Genomic DNA, 22,485 nt, shown 5'->3' on the forward strand with positions numbered 1-22,485 from the left:
GTCTTTCGGTCTGACATCCAAGAGGTGAACCTAGTTTTCAGGTAACAGTTTAAGTAAAGCAATGTTTTAGAGCTATTGCCACCTCTACTTTTACCCAAATCTAAGGTCTAGCTCCCCAAAGAGACATAGGATATTGTCATCCCCCCCTCCATTTGCATCCATATCTTAATTACCAAGAAAGGCAACACAAAGAATATGAAATAGTTCTTTGAGATTCCAGGGCAGCGGTCCAGCGCAGAGAGGAAATGCCAGTAGCCTCCCAACCAGGAAGGCGCCACCCCACCCCGCACCCGCTGAGCAGCCCCAGGGCGCGGGCAGGGGCGCCTGCGCATGCGTTAGTTCCCCCCCCCCACCCCCCACAGGACGGAGGGTGCGGGCGGAGGAGGGCTACTAGGTGACGCCACGCCTCCGCTTCCGCTGGCTGCCGGGTCTGGAGGAGGTCGGGATGTTGCCACTTCCGCCGGGTCCGTTCTCTGCATCCGGGTCAGCTGCCGTCGCTGCCGCTGCCGCTGCTGCTGCCGCTGTGGCCGGGGGACTAGCCCGGGTCTCACAGCTGTCGGAGGGGAGCGGGCTCCGCTCGGCACTACCTTCTGCGACCTGGCCGTCAGCCCAACGTCGCCGGGCTGGAGGGGCGAAGAAGACGAGGAGGCCAAGGCTTCCTCCGGGGTAAGTGCGACTGGGGAAGGCTGAGCACGGCGAGTGTGAGCTGGGAACAGGCCTGGGGGGGCGGACGTCTGAGGGGCCCTTACCCGGGACCGTCCGAGGAAGGAAGCCCAGGGCGTTGTCCGTTGTGGCGAGCGCCATAGGAACTGCCTCGAGGCGCTTCCTGGATCCCCGCCCAGCTGAGGCCCCCGCCCTTGCCTGGGCTTCTGCTCGCTTTTGCCATCCTTGCTTCCCCTACCTTCGTCCCACCCCTTTTCCGTTTGTGACGGTTTTGCGCCGCAGGGAACCTGCCTTTTCAGCCCCCTTCACACTCCCCCGTCTGGATACGGTGACTGTGTCAAGTTGATCCCTTTTTTGTCACCAGCGTCGGTCCTTGTGCAGAACAAAGAAACTTGGACGTCTAATGTGCTCCGCACCCTTGGGGAACAGACACGGAAGCGGCGTTTGTAATCAGGCTTTAATGGACTTTCCAATGCCCAAAGCCGAATTCTGCGTGGATTCAGACACTACCTTGTACTTAAATACCTGGCAAAAGTGATTTGGGTTTCCTGGGGTGTATCTAGTGTCACTGGAGGTATACTAGATCAACTCAGAAATTTATATGAGTCTATTATGTTGCTTTGAACTTCCCCTCGTCTTCCTGTTCTGGGAGTTCTTTGAGGGCACGGCGTTTGCCATGTTCATCCAGGTAGTCATAGTGTTTTCCATATCGTTAGTAGAATGAAGTGTGTGGTTGCATTTTGGTGTTGCTCTTTTCGTCCTCTTTTTCATTAGGACCTTTATTTCTCCTAATGCTTAATTTTCAAATTAACCGCATTTTATCTCTAAAATTATATAAGAATTTCTGCAATTTGTAAATGGATGTTTCCTCAGAATTGTAACTGAAGTTATCGTATCTAGTTACCCTACAACATATTATCTTGATCTTGCACAGCTTTTCCTTAGTTCCGATCATTTAACGTTTTCTCTAAACTGTATTCTTTTCACAGTCTCCTCTATTGCAGCCTAATATTGTTGGGTTTAGACAGGAAGTATGATAGGTCCACTGCTGCAAACCTGGAGGTTGAACTAGATGAGCATAAGTCAGTGCTATTGTAGTCTTACAGGACTTTAGAAACTATGTGTAAATCTGGCATTACGGGCTTATTCTTTATAAAGTTGCCAGTGAACTGGAGACAGTGTGCTGTATTAGAAACAGTCTTGGTCTAATCTGGGAACCAAGATACAGTGTCATTTGTCTCTATTGTATAAGATAAAATGGGGATAAAAACACCGATGTTTCATATGACACAAAATTTTTGGTTGGAACGTATGAGATGATGAATGTGCAAGTGGTTAGTAAATGTGAGAAGCACTCTTTGGAAAGGTGGTTTTGTTCATTTCATCTGGAGTCATGCTGCTAGAAAGAGCACCAGTGGAGAAAGACACCTAAGAAAGGAAGTGTATGTAAATATTTTGGAATATCCGATAAACTGGTCTTGGCTGACATTGGATCAAAAGATGTCTTGAAGCTTATATTCTCTAAAGCAGAGTGCTAGTATAATATGATGATAGTGATACTCCGAATTTACAACTTTTTATTAAATCTAATTGTAACTCTACAATGAAGTGTTAGAGATCAGTTATTAGACAATCTTAAAGATCTCAGAGCATCTCCAGTATGTTCTGCATACTTATAATATGATAAATGTACCTTTTGTAGGTGGCATAATTATCCTGTGCTTTATTATCTTCACAATTTTGAGAAATGTCAAACCATTGTAATTCTTCTTGAACTTTGTGTTAACATCTCTGATAGAGTATCACATTTAATTGAGGTATATAATTGACATGATCTTTTGTTTCAGGTGTACAACATTGAGGTATAATTGACATTGAACTTATTAATTTAAGGTGTACAGCATGAAGATTCGATATTTGTTTATACTGCAAAGTGATCGCCACAATAAGTCTAGTTAATATCCATCACCATTCTTAGTTACACTTTTTTTCTTGTGATGAGAACTTTAAAGATTTACTCTCTTAGCAACTTTGTAATATCTAATACAGTAGTATTAGCTATAGTCACTGTGCTGTGCTGTACATTCCCAGGGCTTTTTTTTAGCTGGAACCCTGTTCCATTTGATCCCCTTCACACATTTAACCTACCTCCCACCCCTCACCGCTGGCAACCAGCAGTCTGTTCTCTATGAGCTTGACTTTTTGGGGGGTTTGGTGTTTCTGTTAACTTGTGAGTCAGCAGTATTCTGATTTCCTTCAAAGTGGTTCTGCTTATATTGCTCCTTTCTTGTTTGTTTCCTGTTCCTACAGCTGCTGATGACAATGTGCTTCCAAGAGTAGTCCTCTCTCAATAAACTTTTTATCTGCCTAGTGTACTTTTTCCTCTAGAATTTGAAATGGTTAAGAGTGAATCTGTCTCTCCTCCTAGGTTCTGTTTAACTAGCTTAAATAATTATTCCCAAACTAGGTATCCATAACCGTGTGCTGTGATGTATTAACATTACAAGATTCAATGATGTTAAAGTAAGAACTGAATGAATCAGCTGAGCGGGCTGAAGGACTCTGGCTTGCTGTGTATATTTTCACGTGATAGACTCGTTCAAGTGGTAAAGCAGCTAAAAAACATGGTTTGTCCTCTCGAATTTCTCGAGATATGTATTTTCTCCTCCAAACAAGGAATGATTTTACCAACAGAAATTGACACTATGTGTAGATAGGTTGGGGCATATGTTTCCACGACTCTTTTTGAGGGGTAAAACTTAACAGGAAGCCTATTTATATAGGGAAATTAGAAAAATAAGCTTAAGAGATTGAGCAAAACACAGACACTTCAAAAAATTTCTAATGTAACTTTGTCATTGTTGTTCTGGAACATAATGGGTTTTTGTACAACTTTGTGTGTCTTTTGAATGTTGTAATGACATAGTAGATAAGACAACCATATAATATCACCACAAGTTATATATACATGGTTTTAAAAGTTAAATAACTTAGAAAGATTTACTATGAAAAGCCTGATTTTCCCCATCCCACTTTCTTCCACTTTGTTATTAAAACTTCTAGTGATAATCTAGTAATACTTTTTCTCTCTGAAGAGTTGTGTGTTTTACTGCTTTTTTAGAAAATAACTTTAGCCATTTGTTGACTTACTCTAATGGAAGTGAACTAAATACTTGTTTATACCTCTTGGCCCCCAGAGTTGTCACAGTGTTTGTTGCGCTGTTAACCAGTTGATCTTAATGACTTTTTAAGTAATATACTTATACCTCTATTTTTTATTTCATCAACCATACCAAACTCTAGATCCTTCATTGTGTAAAATTAGGATACTGACACCTCCATCCTTCCTTGGAAAAACTAAAACTAAAATTTATGGACCAAGGTAAAACATGTAGTTGCATTAATAGAAATATTAAGTTCAGCATCCGAAAACTCACGTTAAACTGTATGAGAAAAGCTTGGTATAGATATGAAGCAAATCAAAATGTAGCATAATTCATTTACTGGACAGTTAATGAATAACCTTTAAGTGGCTCGGGAATTATGGCATTGGAACTGTGGAGAAGGAAATATAAAAGACCGCACAACACTTGGCTCTCCTGAATCGTGAACATGTAAATGCTATTTACTATTATTTAGTTTCTAGAATTAACCTCTCCAGAGGACAGAAAATTTAATTATAGGTCTAGAGTAGAGAATGTATTTATTTAATTTTAGTATTTGTGTTCCCTTCCCCAGTTGCTTTTACATAATTTATAGTTCCTAATAAATGTTAAATCACATACTTGAACACATATGCATATATGCAACTGGAAAGTATTTAATTGCACGATACCCTAATTACCAAACAGTGATTACTAGAATATATATACCCTGTTTTCTAATTGGAAAAAAAAAAAGTGGTAGTTGCAACCCAATAAATGTATTTCCTGACCCAGGGTGGAGGTGTGAGCTAAGGTATAAGATTTTTGTGTCTTTTCGGCAGATAAAATGGAAAATAAGCTGTTAAAATTTTTTCCTCTTTTTTACAGGACATTGGCTCTCTGGATTATCAGGAGTCTATAGTTGACATTGAGTCCAGGCTGAGGATGGAAGGTGTAGAACTTAAGGAAGAATGGCAAGATGAAGATTTTCCAATGTGAGCAATGCTTCCAAATGAAAACAAATTTAAAACAAAATTTCACAATTTCTTTATTGAGATGTCACTTATTAACTGAATATTGGGTTTCTTAAGGAAACTCAGTATTGAAAGGTGTGCATTTAATACTAGTAAACAAAAGTTCTTTTGTCTAATAGTTAGACTCATTCTCTTGTATCCCACTTTCTAACCAAATATGTATGTGATCTTCTATAATCTTTTCATTTTTGTTTTGGACGCTCAAGTTTCAAGTGTTTTACTGTTATAAACAGTGCTTTAATGTGGTATTTGTTAGAGTCAGGTTTCTGGGGAAAGGGAATCTTGAGTTGTCTGTAAGAACTGTTAAATTGCGTGCTTTATCTTAAGGAAAAAACGTAGTAAATAAGGAAGTTTTCTAGATTATCTGGCCAGCTACTGTGACACGTTTGCATTTGTGTTTACAACTCTGTTGGCACCAGTTGGGTGAAGAGAGAAAAAGCAAAGGCAGAGCTTATATTTAAATGATGCTTCCATGACATGATGGTCAGAAGACCATCCAGTGCTCAAGAAGTTTGCTTGGCAGTTGGAATACTTAGCAGTTGGAATAGGGAGAGTACTCAGTTGTGTAGCACATCATTATAATAGTAGTGTAGAAGTGCTGAGCTCAAAAATTATAGTCATATATTCCCATTGTGAGTGGCAGCTGAGCTTCGTCATCATACATAGGATCACACATCACGTTAAATTCATGCATTTGAAATATGTGTGTTTTGTAGGTGGCTAATGATTTTTATATTTGTTTTGTTGTATTTAAGAGCAGTTACAAAAGGAATTTATATCTTTTATGTGTTACTTATATAAATATGTAAGTTAATTTGGGCAGTCTGAATTTTCTTTAACAGTGGTTTGTAAATTACTAAAGCTTAAGAAACATTGCTCTATTCAGTTTTCCACGTAATTGTTTCTATAAGCTCTTTTAACAGATCTTTGAACTTCAAAAAAATTTATTTTTAATTTCTGGGTGAAAAATTATATCTGTGTCTTCTAGACCTTTACCGGAAGATGATAGTATTGAAGCAGATATATTAGCTGTAACTGGACCAGAGAGTCAGCCTGGTAAGAACCTGACACTTAGTTTCAGTGATATTATAGACTTTAAGTGTGCTATTTTTTTTAACACATTTCTTTAAGATAAAAAGATATACTTAGTTTTTGATCCATCATAAGGTGCCAAAGGATAAGTTAAATGTTTAGGAAAGCATTTTTGCAATGCTTTGGAAATTTAACTTTTCAAAAACATACCCTTGAGTTTCGGAAATTTCAACAAACGGGCGACAGGAGATCATTTTTAGTAGTGAGAGGGGACTGTAAGGTCTGCCTCTGTTATTTAAAAAGGCAGATCCTTGCTGGGATGTGTCATCTTGCTGTGATATAGAAGCAGGAGTGATCAGAATCCAAAGTTGATAAATTAGTGCTTTGGGATTGTGTTTCATTAATGTTACCTTCTCAAGATATCTTTTCTCTTACTCAATTTGTACATCTATGCATTTCTTCTAAATGTATCTTTCACTTTGTTTACCCATTCCAGGCTCAGTAGAAGTTAATGGCAATAAAGTAAGAAAAAAACTAATGGCTCCAGACATTAGCCTGACTCTGGATCCTAGTGATGGCTCTGTGTTGTCAGATGACTTGGATGAAAGCGGGGAGATTGACTTAGATGGCTTAGATACACCATCCGAGGACAGTAATGAATTTGAGTGGGAAGGTAAATGTCTCACTGTTTTTACCTGACCTTTATTAATGAATGTTTGTGCTCATATATCTACATGTTTCTGCAGTGGCATTTTCATATTAGGATAATTAGAAAACCTTAAAATATGATCATAAAGCCAACTAGAATCAATGATTAAGGGATTCTGTTGAAATATGTTATTCTTTTTAAAGTTCATATATTTGATACTAAGATATGAAATTCTGCTAGCACTGAATATCCTCATGGTCAAAACTCTTCATAGTAGTGGCTTTACTTTAATTGCCCAGTGCTATAAAGTTATGTTTTTTTCTTAATGTTGCTCTCAAATGCTTGGTAATTATGACATGTTCTTTTATTCAGGCAGTCAACTAAGAAAAAAGCTTTGAAGAGACATATTCTTTGAGGAATTGCTAGAAGTAGTTGAGGATTTGCAGAGGGACTTCTGAAGGCATTTTTTTTAGGAAGTTTTTTTAAATAGGTTTGCCTGATAGTGCAGCACTTTGTAAACCAACTTGAATTGATGTATTCTCCTAGCCCCTTCCCTTATATTCCTTATTAGTTAATTTGGAATTGAAAGGAATTGGCATGTGTTTTGCTTTACATGCTTTCTTGAATTAGGTAATTACTGTATATAGTGTCTTTAAATAGTCATAATATTTTATATATATATATAATATTTCATTTTTAAAATGACTTTTACTTCAAAGCAGTGTTTAGCACTAGGTATGTTATCTGCAGTAAAGAACAAGATCCTTAACGTGCTATATATCTTTTGTTCACTTTTTCTTCCCTATTTTACTGGTTCAATAAGTGGTCCAGTAATAAGCAATATTTTATAAAGATACTGAAATAGTTTTCTGCCTATGTGTTTTGTCTCTTCTTTCTTTAATGCTGCTGTAGTCATTTCCTGGAAGGATATTTTCCGTTAACAGCTTTGTCTTGGAAACAAACAACTAACATACAGTAGGTTTCCCTTCCCCCATCTTTTGGTAAGGACTATGATACTAAAATTTTGAAAATCATTACTTGATTAAAAATCACCTAAAATGCAATCTTAAAATGTAAATTATACCTAATCAATGGTGCTTATGCTTTGGCTGATGTCCACTTAAAATAGCCTTTTGCATGTACACTTCAAAATATTATCGATAATTTTCTACCTGATAAAACTGATCAAATGAGAAATAACTATTGACCAGTTAACCACTTTCTATCTTGTATTAAAATGTTCGGGGAATAATTTTTGTGCTCAACAACAAAAAATATTTGGCCCCTGAATAGTTGCTTTCCGTAATCCATAATGGTACCTGTCAAGGACAGTGTTATAAGTAGAATCTGGAAAGGCATTGTGAGGCCAACTATGATTTTCATGGCTCTATGAATTATCTTTTCTGAATTTGTGGATGGACATTGCACTTTAAGTCCTTACTGAATTAGGCAATACAAAAAAAAGTTAAAGAACTATGATTTCCAGAAATATAATTGGCCTTATCAAGAGCAAGCCTTTTCCTCTGTTATATTAGAAATACTTAAAATTCCACAGAAGGTATAATGAAACATTCTCTGAGCAATCTAATTAGATAGTAAAGTGGTTAACATGTAATCTGATTTTTATTGTACAATAATAATCTGTGATTCAAAAACCTTTTATTTTGACAGATGATCTTCCCAAACCTAAGACTACTGAAGTTATTAGGAAAGGCTCAATTACTGAATATTCAACAGCAGAAGAAAAAGAAGACGGACGACGATGGCGTATGTTCAGAATTGGAGAACAGGACCACAGGGTTGATATGAAAGCAATTGAGCCCTATAAAAAAGTTATCAGCCATGGAGGTAAGAGTTATGGAAGATAGTTCAGATTTTGTAATACAGTATCAGGGATCTGAATGCTTAGGGTCTCACCCTTGAGACAGTGTAATTTTGAAAGCATAATAAACATTTATCATGTCATTTTAGAGATGTAACAGGTTTGAAGTAAAAGGATAAAACCAACATTTAAAGTTCAACAGGTTTGCAGTGAGAGCTGCCACCCTCCCAGCCCTGTCCTCTATCTGTAGGTACCCCAAACTGGAACTTGACTTTCTCTCCTTTTAATCCATTTATAATTTATATACAGTGAAACACTCTAATCCTCTTTTTTTTGAGTATTTGCAAATTCCGCCCCCCCCCAGCTTCATTAAGATAAAACTGACATAAAACGTTACGTTTAAGGGGTAAAACACATTCATCTGATAACATTATATATTGCAAGTGGTTACCACCGTAGCATTAGCTAACACCTGCATCACATCACATAATTACTATTTCTTTTTTGTGTTGGGAACATTTAAGATCTACTCTTTTGGCAGCTTTCAAGTACATAATACAATGGTTTGTTTTGCTGCTTTTTTGGGGGGAGGTGGTAATTAGGTTCATTTATTTACTTAAAGGAGGCACTAAGGATTGAACCCAGGACCTCATGCTGAATACACACTCTACCACTGAGCTGTATACTCCCAATATTGTTAACTACAGTCACCATATTGTACATTAGTCCCCACGATTTACCCATCTTCTAACTGGAAGTTTGTACTTTGACCAACATCTCCTCTGTCCCCTCATCCCCCAGTCCCTAGTAACCACCATTCTATTCTCTGTTTCTGTGAGTTCAGTTTTTCAGATTTTAGGTACACATGACATACAGTATTTGTCTTTCTTCTTTCCAACTTATTTCACTTGGAAATGCTCTAGTCTTAAGTGTATACATATACAGTTCACTGAGTTTTGACAGATGCCCATATAACCATATACCCATATAATCTACACCCCCTAGACAGAACATTTTCATTGCCCCAGAAAATTTTCTATTACTCCTTCTCAAAGAGTACCGTCTCTCCATTAACCACTATGCTGATACCTACACCATGATTAGTTTTGCCTGTTACAGAATTTAATGTAAGTGTAATCATTTAGTATATACTCTTTTGTCTGCTTCTTTCGCTCAGCATGATCATTTTGAAATTCATCTGTGTTGTAACGTGTATCTGTAGTTCACTCTTTGTTACTGCGGAGTGGCACTACATTGTGTGGATAAGCTAGTATGCTTATCCATCCTTTTTTTTAATGGACATGTGAGTTGTTTCCAGTTTGAAGTGTTATGATTACAACTGCCATGAACATTCTTGTACAAATCTTTTGTGGATATAAATAAAACCTGGCCTTCTAAAATACTACTCTTTACCCTAAAATCCAGAGCAAATCATTTAACTTTACCACAAAGTAGAGAATTTGTTCATTCCGCACTTTTATGAAACACCTACTTTACATATTTGAGGGATATACAAAATTAAGGCTTTGTTCCTTTACAATTTTGCAAGTGAAATAGGAAAAGCTACAAAGTGCAGTTGTAACTTCTGTCAGTCTGACTGTGCTGTATATGGTTTACCTCAGCACTTTGTAAACAGTGCCAGGATGCTAGCAGTAGTCAGAATGCAACTTACTCTGTAGAGCATGTCATATTACCTGAAATCCTAATGCAGGACAGGAGGCCACGTAGGTGCAGCGGGTTAGCTATTTCAGGTAGAGTCATTTCCGCTTAATTTACTCTTTACCCAGTGCATTCTTCTGCTTATTTCTGTAGTCTTCATTTATCTGAAAGCAAATCACTTGAATATTTGCAGTTACATTATTCTGCCTAATTTAATCTTATTCAGATGAAGAAAAACAGGATAATATGGATCAGAAGGTCCACAGACACTCATTAATCCAGCCAGCTCATTGGAAGCAAGTTGTGAGACCTGCCTCATCATTTAAACCTAATGTCTTTTAGAAATAGTGCTATATTTTTCTTGGGGGAAAGTTATTAGGGCCTTTTTATCCTATTGAATTACCATAATGTGTTTTGTGACAAAGGGATTAAGAAAGATAGTGAAGATTCTGATGTACTTGAAATGATCTAACCTTTTCAGTGCATGTATGTAAATAATGGAAATAAAAGTCAAAGCAGAAATATCTGTCACTGATTACAGCTTAATATCTGTATTATAATTAAATTAAAACAAACATTTTAAAGATTATAATTAAAACACATTTCAGCACTGTTTTTCTTCCACTTAGACTTATATCAGAGGTATAATCTTTTCTTAGTTGTAATACCCTAACATCTGCAAAATGTTAGACATCATTGAATGTAAAACTATTTACCTTTTTTTTTTTAGTACTGTCAGTTACAGTGTGTCAATTTCTGGTGTACAGCAGAATGTCCCAGTCAGGCATATCCATACATATATTCGTTTTCATATTTAAAACTTTTTTAAAAAGCAACCACTTTAAGTATAGGTTGCATAAGAAGATTTTGTTGAGGATGTTGCTGTATTGTGTCTGCTTAGATTATATCACTATCTACGTGCTAAAATAAGACTGGCTTTCTGAGTATACTAATTTAAGTGAGTTTCAGGTTTTTATGCTCACCCTTCCCCTTCAGATTTTATTCTCTTTTTGAGAAGAGGAGATATAAAGATCTCTACAAGACTATACGGTCAGAACAGAAAATATATTTTTGATTCAGAAACGTGTAGACTATATCAACCATAATCGATATCTTCTGAACAATCTTCAGAGTAGAACCATGCTGATGATTTTGTCTTTGGGTCGTTTTTCAGGATATTATGGGGATGGATTAAACGCCATCGTTGTGTTTGCTGTCTGTTTTATGCCCGAAAGTGGTCAACCTAACTATAGATACCTGATGGACAATCTCTTTAAGTAAGTAGATCATCACAAAAGTGTTTGGACAGAATTGAGTTAAGTACATCTCCCGTTTATGGAGGTGAACTTTAGCTGGGTAAGAATTATCAATATCCCAGTTCTGGTTCCTTAAATCAATTTTTTGGCATTGTGAAACTATCCATTGTCCCCCTCAAAAAAGGAAAACTGGAAGGGATATTTCAGATTATCTGTTCTAACTTACTATTTTACGTTGGAGGACACAGTAAGTGTAAAGAAGTAACTGATCTCAAAATCAGCTGGCTAAATTACATTTACCCCCAAGAAGCCAAATGTAGCTAAGCTGATTCAGCTTTATTTCCAGAGTCATTCTATTTCTCAACTTAGTGCAGTTTAAAAAAAAAAAAAAAAACTGTTGGGAAAAATTTTAAACATATACAAAGATAGAAATACATTAAATATTTGTGTAACAATTACCCATTTCCACAAATATCAATTTGTACTTTATTCCCACAATTTATACACCCCCAAGGTAAAATTTTGAAGTAAATCCCAGATACCATATCATCTATAAACGTTTCAATAAAGGTTTCTAAATGAACTCTTCTTTTCTTTAAATAATCATAATACCAACTAAAGCAGTTTTAAATTTTTAATTGTTTTTGCTCTCACTGAAGGGGAGGGAAAAGAATTATGTAATTTGGAAAACCTGGTTTGGTTCTGCAAAATGACATTTAAAACTTAAACCTAATTTGTTTTTACAGGTATGTTATTGGCACTTTGGAGCTGTTAGTAGCAGAAAACTACATGATAGTTTATTTAAATGGTGCAACAACTCGAAGAAAAATGCCCAGTTTGGGATGGCTCAGGAAATGCTATCAACAGATTGATAGACGGTATTGTAAATACAAGTTAAAAGCTAGTCTGAATAATTTTTATAATGGCCTTATTAGATTAAATTTTATTTTCTGTTGCCACTTAAAGCCACCATGTATCTACTTCATAAATTAAGTTTATTAATTTCATGACAAGTTTCTGTCTTCAAACTTATAAAAATCATTCTTTATTTCTCCTTATTTATACCACATCAAACACTTTCCTATACTTTATGTTTTGGGGAAGGATGGAGAATTTAGCACATTCCCTGTTCTTGTTATATTCTGGATCTTGCCTAATTTATAGTGCTTAGTATAATATGTTTCTTAAGATGCTTGCTGAGCTATAATCTATCTTTGGAATGAGCTCTGGAATTGTATTCTCCTGGGAGTTAGTCATCCATGCTAATGGAAGGAATTTTGATCTTCCGTTTGGTTTGATTTGACCATAGCTAATTCAGACTGGTTTAATCAACTCCAACCCATTAATAGGTTTCTCTTCATGCCTGCACATGACGTTGGCTAGTTCTTGTGATTAGGACAAAAAAAAAAAAATCCTTACTGATGCCTTTATTTAAGTGTGAAATATACTGCTAAAACAGCGGTTTTTATTTTTAACATTTTAAGTTGTCTAGGATAATGCTTTTAACTTTCAATAAAAATTTTAGACTCTGTAAGAATACATTAGATCTGAACCATGTTACCTGTTCTTATGGTCTCCGCTCCCACCTTTCTGCCAGCCCAGTGCCTTCATGGTGTTGAAGAAATTAGTAACAGTTGCCCCTCTGAAAAATGAAAACAACTGACTTTTATATTCAGTGTTGGCCTCTACCCTGATTGACAGTCCTGAAGACAAGTGAATGTATTCTAGGAGATATTTAATAATAGGCTACACCGTGGACATAAATTTAGTCAGATTCATACCAGTAGGTAGGACCATTGGAATTCAAGAGTGCATTTGCTTGTCTTTAGGAATGTCATATCTAAATGACAAGTCTTGGATGAGAGTTTTTCAGTTGATTTTTTTTTTGTATAGACTTGCACATACTTATTGATTTGTTTGCTCTTCCTCTGGCATTAGAATTTGTAGAGCTTTTAAACTTTCTCTTTTTTTAAACTCCAGGTTACGGAAAAACCTAAAATCTCTAATCATTGTACATCCCTCTTGGTTTATCAGAACACTTCTGGCTGTCACAAGACCATTTATTAGGTAATCTTCTGAGAACCATTTTCTTTAAAAAAATAAGAACATGAACTCCTTGTATGAATTTCATGTTAGTTCTGTTGGTCAGAAATACTAAGATAATTATTTTTATTTTCTCCCATAGCTCAAAATTCAGCCAAAAAATTAGATACGTCTTTAATTTGGCAGAACTAGCGGAACTTGTCCCCATGGAATATGTTGGCATACCAGAATGCATAAAACAGTATGTTTTGTTTTATTTCTTTGCTTGTATTGGATCTTTATATTTTGATGTGCAAGAGGCAAATTTTTTGATACTCATTCTTTCTCACTTCATATAGTATACATATTTTGTAACTGCTCATTTTTGTACCAAAGAAAAGGGAAGGGAGACACTTTGCAACCTCTTTCCCATAGGTCACCGTGTTCTTCAGGCAGTCAGTTAAAGTAGGAGGAATTGTTTCTGGTTGTGATTCATTTATATTTTTAAAGACTAGTTGTAGTCTAAGAGATGATTTCCTAATTGGTCAGTACTGAAGAACATTCTCCAAACTTGAACATCCTGCTCTCCAGATCTGCATAAGCTCCTCATGGCATCAAATAATGATTTTGCTAGGGAAATGAAATATTCATATCAGCCTGACCTTAATACTTTTCAGTGGCTGGAATTTTCATTTATTTCCATCTCACCTTTAAAAGGACTTGGTGGAAGGCTGTTAACACAAATACTTCAGTATCACAGTGCTTTAATATAGAAAAATGTTGGTTTGTTCTGTTAATCTGAGATTTTAGCCTGTTGAATATGTCAAAGCCACATTTCTTAAGTCAGTTTTGACTTCCTGTATAGTATATTAAATATTTTTCATTTTGCTTACAAACTTATGAGTTTATTTTTAGTGCCTTTTTTCAAGTTTTTGTTCATCTTCATAACATGTATATTTACTGAAATAACTCTTCCCTACCAAGGTATGAAGAAGAAAAGTTAAAAAAGAAACAGAAAAGGTATATGCACACCTTGACTGGGTTGCATCTAGACTAGTCCATTTGCATTGCACAGACTAACTCTTCCTTATTGGTTGGTTAGCTGGTAGACAAAGATAATAGCACTTGCAAATATAATAGACCCCAGAATCCAAATACGGTATGAATCCAAAGTTCCAGGTGCTGAGTATAGCTTGGATTCACTCTATTTGAACACCATACATAGTGCCAGTAGGAAATAAAGCTCACATCTCCTTCTCCTTTTGGTTTAAATACTGATGGTGAAACTAGAGAAATTCCTAAGAACACTATTTGCAAAACCAATTCCTTGTAAGACCTTACTGGTTTCACCATATGCTGTAAATCTGACTTGTGTTTTTGAAATATGCATTTTTAATGAGTCCGTCCCCCACCACCAGGGGTTGATGATTATATTTGCAATGCACATATTCTTTGGCTAACCAACATTCATCTCCTTGTATGCTTAAATGGCCTGCTAACCAGTCAAATTCTACATGTGATAAAATACCTAAAAGTTCAATGTACCGTTTAATAGTTAAACATTCTGCTTTCCATCTTAAATATACTTCTGAATACTTCTGCTTTGAGCATAACAATCTCTCATCTATTAATATCTTGGCATAGAAGATGAAAGGAAAGGGTATAAAATAGTTACTGTTCTATAATGTAATTTAGAAAACTGTAGGATTTGGATCTGACTTGCTAATGGGTTTTTTAAATGTTGACAGATTAGCAAAACAGAGTCACACAGTCTTTATTGAGTTAAGGTGAGAAATTTATATGTAGTTTTCATTTTGACCATTCTAAGGAACCAATTCTAAGAAACTGGAACATTCTTTGAACATACTTTGGCTCTGTATATGGGCAGGAACTCAGTTCACCTTGTGATAGAATCACAGCTTCACGTTTCTATATGACACTTTATGGGTAAACATTTTAACATAGGCACATGGACAGTTAAGTTACTTTTTGCTGATTTCTCTTTCCTCTCAAGGCATTGGTGGGCATTTGCCAGACAACTGGCTGAAATTTAAAATGTAGTCTGTAATTGTAGAGTATTTTGAAGCCAGCTGCTTCATGGATTTCAAAATGAGTTGCCTTTGTTGATTACATCTGCTGTATCATGTCTTTCTACAAAAGTTTTAGTATTCATTTGCCTGACAGAAGGCATTAGAGAAAAAGTGGAATTTTGCCTTTTATTTAATTGTATGTGTAACCTACCACGACTTTTTTTCCTTTTTTCCTTTTGTTTCATTTAACCTTAATTCAATCATTACATGTATCTTTCAGGCACTTCTTAAGTTTTTGTACAAAGTTTAGTTAGCTTTAAAAACTAATAAATCCTTGTCAGATTTAAAATGATAACATTCAAGTTTAAAAATAGAGGGGTGTGTTTTTAAAACTAAATAGCAGAAGCTATGTGTCAGAGAGCTTACTTAAAGTGAAATCTGTATAATGAGTACTGGTAAGGAGGATTCAAAACTGAATGCTGAAGTATAGCAGTTTAAAATGTTTTAGATGTTTCAAACAACTCAGTGCAAGAGAGGCCAGGCAGGTGTTCATTGTTCATATTTGGACAGATTTTAGAAATAAGGTGATTGTGAAATTAGTTCATACCAATATTTCAGATGTTGAAGGGGTCGATGTGTATTGCATGCCTTAGTAAAAATATATACCTTTCAAATTTTTGATAACAGTATAAAAGCATTTTTAGAGGTTAATCTGGCTTTACCACAGGCCAGGGCTTTTAGGTCTGATTCACTGAAGTTCAAGTGATACAGTAATGGAAACAAGTGTGGAAAGTATCTTCATATATCATGATAAATTGTTTTAAACTTCCCTTCGTTAGTAATTCAGACTACTACAAATATAGTATAAATATACAAATATAGTAGCAGTAGATTGTTGTACATTACCTGTGAAGGGTTGTCTATAATATTTGTGTGGTAATTACCTAATTTTTCTAATCCTTACTTGCCTAAATTTTGATGTGCTTTCTGTGCAACCCACTTCTGGTCCAGTCAGATTTTTCATGTACGTCTAGATGTTTCTGATTATTCCACTCTGTGGCTCCTTACTATCACAATAATTGAAAGGCATTCACATTCTTAAGTGTGCCAGTACATTCTGGAGAATACTTATGGATCTATAAATAAGCATTTTTAATCACTGAAAAAAATGGCCAATTGGTGGCATTAGTGGCATTTTAATATTCTAGTTAACAAAGTCATTTTTGAAGGAATTGCTTTTCCTACCACTCTCTTACCGGTTAGATCCTTGCCCCAGCCATGCTACAGTTCAGCATTTTAATATGCCTGTTGTAATCTGAATTTTTTTTTAATGAAGGTACTGGGGATTGAACCCAGGACCTCAAGCACGCGAAGCACACCCTCTACCACTGAACTATGCTCCCAAAGCCTGTAATTTGAATTTTTAATATGGTTTATGTGGATTTGTATGTAAAGTATCTTATAATTTTTAAAGACACAGTCACATTTCTTGCCAGGATCCTCTTGCCTTTAAAAATTACCTTTCCTGGTTGGGGAAATGTTTGGTAACCTTTTACTATATCCGCTTCTTTGCAAAGCTTTGTTTTTAACAGAATAATAATCTATGCTAAAATCAGTCACTTATTTTTAGAAAGAGAATTGTTCATTTGCTGATGTCTTAGTATCTGTATTGTTTTTCATTAAACAGAGTTGATCAAGAGCTTAATGGAAAACAAGATGAACCAAAAAGTGAGCAGTAAGATTGGCATGGTCCAAACAGACTGAAGAACGTGCTGATGAAGCCGTGCTCTTCTTTGCATTTATAATGCATTTACTGGTCCTGATTTTTATGTAACCTGTTACAAAATTGACTTGACTTTTTCTTAAATGGACTTTTGTATAAGGGACTGTTCACTGCTGTACTGGTTTGCAAATCTCTTGAATTTAGCTCTTTACCAGGTAATTATATTATAATCATTTTATATTTTATATTGCTAAATAGCAGAGAACCACACTTTATATAAAGCAGGTTTTGCATTTGTTTATTAAATGATGCATCTTCTTCAGTAAAATATTTATATGTCTAAATGGAAAAGGAAAGAGATAATATATATTTTTATGTTTTTGAGCAATATTTTTTAATGTGTAGCTCTCTTGTGGAAGAATATGCAGGTAAATAAGACCATGATTTTGTAAAGTGCATGTTAGAATTTTTGTTTTTGTAAATGGTTAAATACATTTCCTGGGTCACTTAGAAAATAAAGTTGCTCATAAGATGGGACAGTTAAACTGGTTTTCATGAACACCCAAAGGTCATGTACATAATCTAAGTAGATTAGTACCATTCTGAGCTTTTTTCTCACTTAATGTTTATTGTGTCTCAATTCAGACACACAAATACAAGTGTGTTGCACACTTTTTCATTTTTAAACTTTCAGACAAGTGAAAAAGCCATTTTTAGAATTAGAGAATGTAAGAGGTTAAGAATTGGGGTTTGTATATATGTATATGTCAGACATTTTGTCTTCTGGCCAAAAGTCAGAACTTGATAAAAATTTTAGGTTTGTTCACTTAATGTGAAGTAAGCTTGTGTGTCCAGGGTATCACTCTCCTGAATTTGTGTGAGTGCAGTGTACTGTTCAGAGGAACTGTCACTACTTTTCTTTAGAAAACAGGGGCTGCTTTATTAACTGATCTCAGTGTGGGCTCTTGACCAAAATACTTCGTATCGGGTGTTTGACTTAGGCAGATATGGTATGTTTCCACATTTTCTGTTGGATCTTGTTGACAGTACTGTAAATTAAGTTATTTTGTAAGTCTTAGAGCATCATTATATTATGCTGTCTTGGATAGCATTTGGTGTAAGCATGTAAAATTCTTTAATTTGGTAAGTACCTTGACTCTACGTTGCAGTAAATTGTACTTATGCCCCCAAACAGAACTTAATTACTCACAAAATTACCCTAAAACCAGATTGGTCTAATACTGTGTCATGTACTTGTGGGGCTCATATACATTTGGTAAACTTAGTACCTTCATAACTTAAGGGTCGTACCACGTTCAAGCCCCTCCTATGAGGTAATTTACAAAAGAATAGCAAAATTGATAGCTAAGCTTATATCCTAGACTGAACACACATGTAGCTTTATCATTGCTGTTTTTAGTAAAAAAGTTTCTACCACAAAATAGAATTGTCTTTTTTATCCTTCTCAGGCGTAAACTTGACAGGCTAACTCCAAGCCCACTTGTGGGAGATGCTGGAGGGTTCCCAGGATGAGATTTTCCTCAGCAGCCTCCTGACTTAACTTGGATCCAGCAGCTATAGGCAGGTCCCAAACTAATGTCACTATAATGAATAAAGCCAAAACCATTATTCCGTGCTCCAATCTTAGAAATACTTTGTGTTCAAAAAGCAAACCAATAACAGCTTAGACATTCCTTCTGAACGCTTACCATACGAGGATTACGAATAAGGGTGCGTACTGAATTGAAGTGTGATTAGGGTCTATATTTATAGAGCACATTAAGTCGTCTGTCATCTATAAATTTCTATCTCATTCAAACTGGGCTGAGCTTTTAAAGTAGGTGGCTGTGCGCCACCTTATGTGCCCAGTTCTTCACTTTCAACACTTTACACTGTCGATTGCCTTTTGCAAGCATTGTTCCTGCCTATTGATACAACTTACTGCAAAAGTGTATTTTCTATGTGTTGTTTTTTTTTTAAGTAGAAGTACCCTGTATTCTATTAGAACAGTAAAATTCAGAGAGAACAGTGATAACACTTGGGATATAAACAAAGGGATGTGCTGGGAATCACTAGATTTAAAAGGATTTCTACTCTAACCGACACCTTAATGGAATCTGCTATAGGGACGTGCCCTGTAATTTCTCTTAACTGTGAGACTTAAGATCATAACAAGGAGGTTAGAGGAAAAGCATTTATTGTTACTTGTAATTTGTGGCTGTGAGACATTTTCCCCATATCATTTAATTTTAATTTTCCATTTTTGATTGAGGTAAAATTACATATAATTGTGTGATTTTATCTTTCTGCTGGAATCATGGATCTAACTTGTTTAATTTGATGCTCTTGCCACTGTTTTTTTTGTTGTGCTTGGGCTTTGAGTGCCTCTTTTTAGCCAGAAGTTTCTCGTAAAGGAATTTGTGTTGTGCTCGGCCATATTCTTTATTAGCACTAAGAAGACAGTATATTGATCCTACAGTTGAAGCTGAATAGTCCTACCTGGGGATGGGGGGTATGTAAAGAAATATGATTCTAAGTAGGGCCTAGCGGAGAAGCTGAAAAGGAAGATAACAAAATAAGGAGGTAAGAGAAAGAAAACTATAAAGGGAACTGTAATCTAAGAAGGCCACTGAATGTGTCCTTGTTAACGGAAGTACTATATATGGCAAACATTGGTACTGTTTCTTGTATCAAGCAGGAAAACCTGCAGGCTACGCACAGAATATGTGAATAGGGAGACTGGAGTGGAAGGGAAAATGCTGGTAGTACCTGTAACAAGAATTCATACCTTCCCCTGCTTTCTTTGTCTCTTCATAGCAAAGTAAGTTTAAATAGGGAAAGTCAGCAATTACAACGCTCAGATTGAAGTTCAGGGCTAGGTTACATTTCGTATTTCATGGTTGGTAAACATTAATGTAGTTTTCCAAAATGGACACCACTATTTAATAACCACACTGGATAGTGAAATTTGTTGATTGAAAAGTGTATGTAGGTAGCTAGACTTTCTTCAGCTGCAATTCCAGAATTTAAAAAAATTTTAAGAAGAAATCTGCTTTTTGATAGACTTCTGGTAAATGACTACATAGCATTACTCCTTGGCTGCTTTTCTGTATGTGTGCTCAGGGAATTTGAAAGTGTTCTAATTAATGCAGAAGTGGCTTTTTAGATTGCAAATGATAGTTAAATTAGCATCAGGACACATCAGACCAGTTTCCTGATGACACTGCTATGGTTATATATAAGATGACAGCTTCATCCTTTTTTCCCATGTTGTATGTGGAAAATTGCCCCCATTGCTTGGTCAAGAGGAGGTTGAAAATAGATGTGGCTACCCCAGTTTTGTTTTCATGCCTATTTTTTCTCCTGCATTATAGCTATTGGAGAAATGGATCACAAATCTCAGAATGATGGGATAGATGGAGGAACTAATGTACTTGTAAGTTTGACCAATTCTGTTCTTGTCACAGGGAACAGGCATTGTATAATTTGAGTTGCTGGGAGAAAGAGTTACGGACGTAGACTTGATTGGGAAGGTCAGCTGGTAAAGGAAGTGGGAGATTATCTGCTCAATGTTCTAATAGTATAGAAGAGTTAACTGGGGAGTCTTTCGCCCCCCTCTTCCCATCCCAGGATTGTGAGTGAATTAGATCAGTGGTGCGTCCTAGTAATAACAACTTTCCTTTAAAGTTCTAACTGGTAATGTAAAATAAGGTAATATGTTGGACTGCAAGGTGTGACACTAAAATTTGAATAGAACTGTTACTGCAACTGTATATGATAGATTACATAATTTTTTACGTTTTGAGAACTACTTTTAAAATGCTATGAAAAGTCTACATAAAGTACTTACTAACCAGTTAAACTCCATAAGAAAATCAAGGGTTTAATGCTTTTATATTACTGAAGAGTTATATATAGTAAGCTGTTTACATCAAATGGCTGGCTGATTCTGTCTTGTAAGACATTCTACAAGAGTTTAAAGCATTAGCATTTTGAAATTTTTGTTTTAACATTCAGTGTACCTAAGGAAGAACTTAAAAAATATTAGTTAGCTACTCCACTGCACTTTTTGTATATAAACTTTCTAAAGTTATGCCCATTAAACAGTTTATTTACCTAAACCTAGCTAGTAAATAGTGTTCAGGAATATTGAGTGTACAGCCCTTGGGGCATCGTTCACATGGAACACTGCAAATTCAGAGTTTGTTAGACACTAACGCACTTTGATATATATCTCAAAGATTCTAGCCTTTTTCTTAGTGGAAGTTCACATGCTGTCATTTAGACACAATGTACTGCAATCATTTTACTACTATTCAAATGACGCTGCCTAGCCTAGAGCTCTCATTCTAAGTGCGAGAAATTCAGGTCTAATGACTGTGTGTGCAAGATGTTGATGTGGTCCCTGTAAGAAATACTTGGGTCTTGATATATCAAGAAGATGTACTATTTTATTTTTCTTTTAAGGAATATGTTAAGGAATATGATAACTTGTGTCCTGATCTGTTGCACATCATATTGTTGCAACATTAATGACTTTAAATAAATTAATTGGAAAGTTTGTTTTTGACTCATTTTATCACATTTTTCAGTCTTCCACTTTACTTACTGCTGAATTTTTACACTGAATTATCTTGTAAGCTTTTCAAATAATTTTATACTTTTACTCTTGTTTCTCTTTCTGTAGTTTTGGTGCTGCTTCCTATTCAGGAGGGCGAAGAGTTCATCCTGCTTTAATTTTAAATTTTACCTTAATTATAACCAAATTATTTCATAGTTTAGTATTATTTTAGTTAATGGGGAATCCAACAATGAAATGAATAAGTGGCTGAAAACTTTGTATAAATAATAACCTGTTTACTTTGTAGACCTGCTCAGAGGTTCCAGTTGGTAGCATTTGTTTGCATTTACTCCTTAATCACTGTTCTGCTTAAACACAAACAGCTGTGCAGATTGCTGCCGACTTTGATCCACATTTAGGATACCATTTGGGACTACATAAACACGAAATACATATTGCAGTATTTCCCTTGCCTTTGGCACGAATTTTAAATACAAATCCCCCTAGATAAAAATACTTAACGATTCATAAACTAAACGTTTACTGGGCTAAATGAATTGCAGCCCTGTTTTGAATTAAGAAATCCGTGCTAAAATCTTTCCACATGTCAGTCTTCAACAGTATTACCCTGAATTACACCTTAGGCACAAAATGTGACTGCCCAACATTTCCTAACTGTGCATGTAACCGTGAAGAAAAGTAGTCTCTAAAATTCCCTTAGGGACGACTTAGTGAACCTGGTGAATTACTCGGAAACTAAGCCTGTGGAGCGGGCTAGGGGTTGGACTGCGGCCCCACGCCCCTCTCTCCACCTCCCCGCTCTCTGCTCCCAATGCTTGAGTGGCTGACGGGAATCAGGCAGTGGGCGGGGCTTCTGGGCCCTCCAGTGCG

General features: G+C 36.0%; 1 protein-coding gene across 2 annotated transcripts; it reads left to right on the forward strand.

Moving 5' to 3' along the window:
• The first annotated feature begins 447 nt into the window (after nucleotides 1-447).
• Nucleotides 448-21,594, forward strand: BNIP2 (BCL2 interacting protein 2). 2 transcript variants are annotated; one of them, XM_032481064.1, is made up of 11 exons: nucleotides 448-666; nucleotides 4,695-4,801; nucleotides 5,829-5,896; nucleotides 6,369-6,545; nucleotides 8,193-8,369; nucleotides 11,177-11,279; nucleotides 12,005-12,136; nucleotides 13,239-13,325; nucleotides 13,444-13,542; nucleotides 14,265-14,300; nucleotides 16,998-21,594. In XM_032481064.1, exons 2-11 carry the CDS (start codon nucleotides 4,752-4,754, stop codon nucleotides 17,047-17,049), a joined length of 981 nt encoding a protein of 326 aa, XP_032336955.1. In that variant the 5' UTR covers nucleotides 448-666; nucleotides 4,695-4,751; the 3' UTR covers nucleotides 17,050-21,594. The 2 variants fall into 2 exon arrangements, with proteins under 2 accessions (XP_032336955.1, XP_006182402.1); XM_006182340.3 differs by lacking the exon at nucleotides 14,265-14,300.
• Nucleotides 21,595-22,485: the final 891 nt, after the last annotated feature.

Source organism: Camelus ferus, chromosome 6 (genome assembly GCF_009834535.1).
Source record: "Camelus ferus isolate YT-003-E chromosome 6, BCGSAC_Cfer_1.0, whole genome shotgun sequence".
Lineage (NCBI taxonomy): Eukaryota > Metazoa > Chordata > Mammalia > Artiodactyla > Camelidae > Camelus > Camelus ferus.

What these genes read in the sequence shown, in the direction of transcription:
- BNIP2 (XM_032481064.1), top strand. Translation starts at nt 4,752, where the DNA reads ATGGAAGGTGTAGAACTTAAGGAAGAATGGCAAGATGAAGATTTTCCA. An exon ending in AAAAGTTATCAGCCATGGAG is followed by an intron (nt 8,370 to 11,176) that starts GTAAGAGTTATG and finishes GTCGTTTTTCAG; the next exon opens with GATATTATGGGGATGGATTA. An exon ending in TTAAAAAAGAAACAGAAAAG is followed by an intron (nt 14,301 to 16,997) that starts GTATATGCACAC and finishes TTCATTAAACAG; the next exon opens with AGTTGATCAAGAGCTTAATG.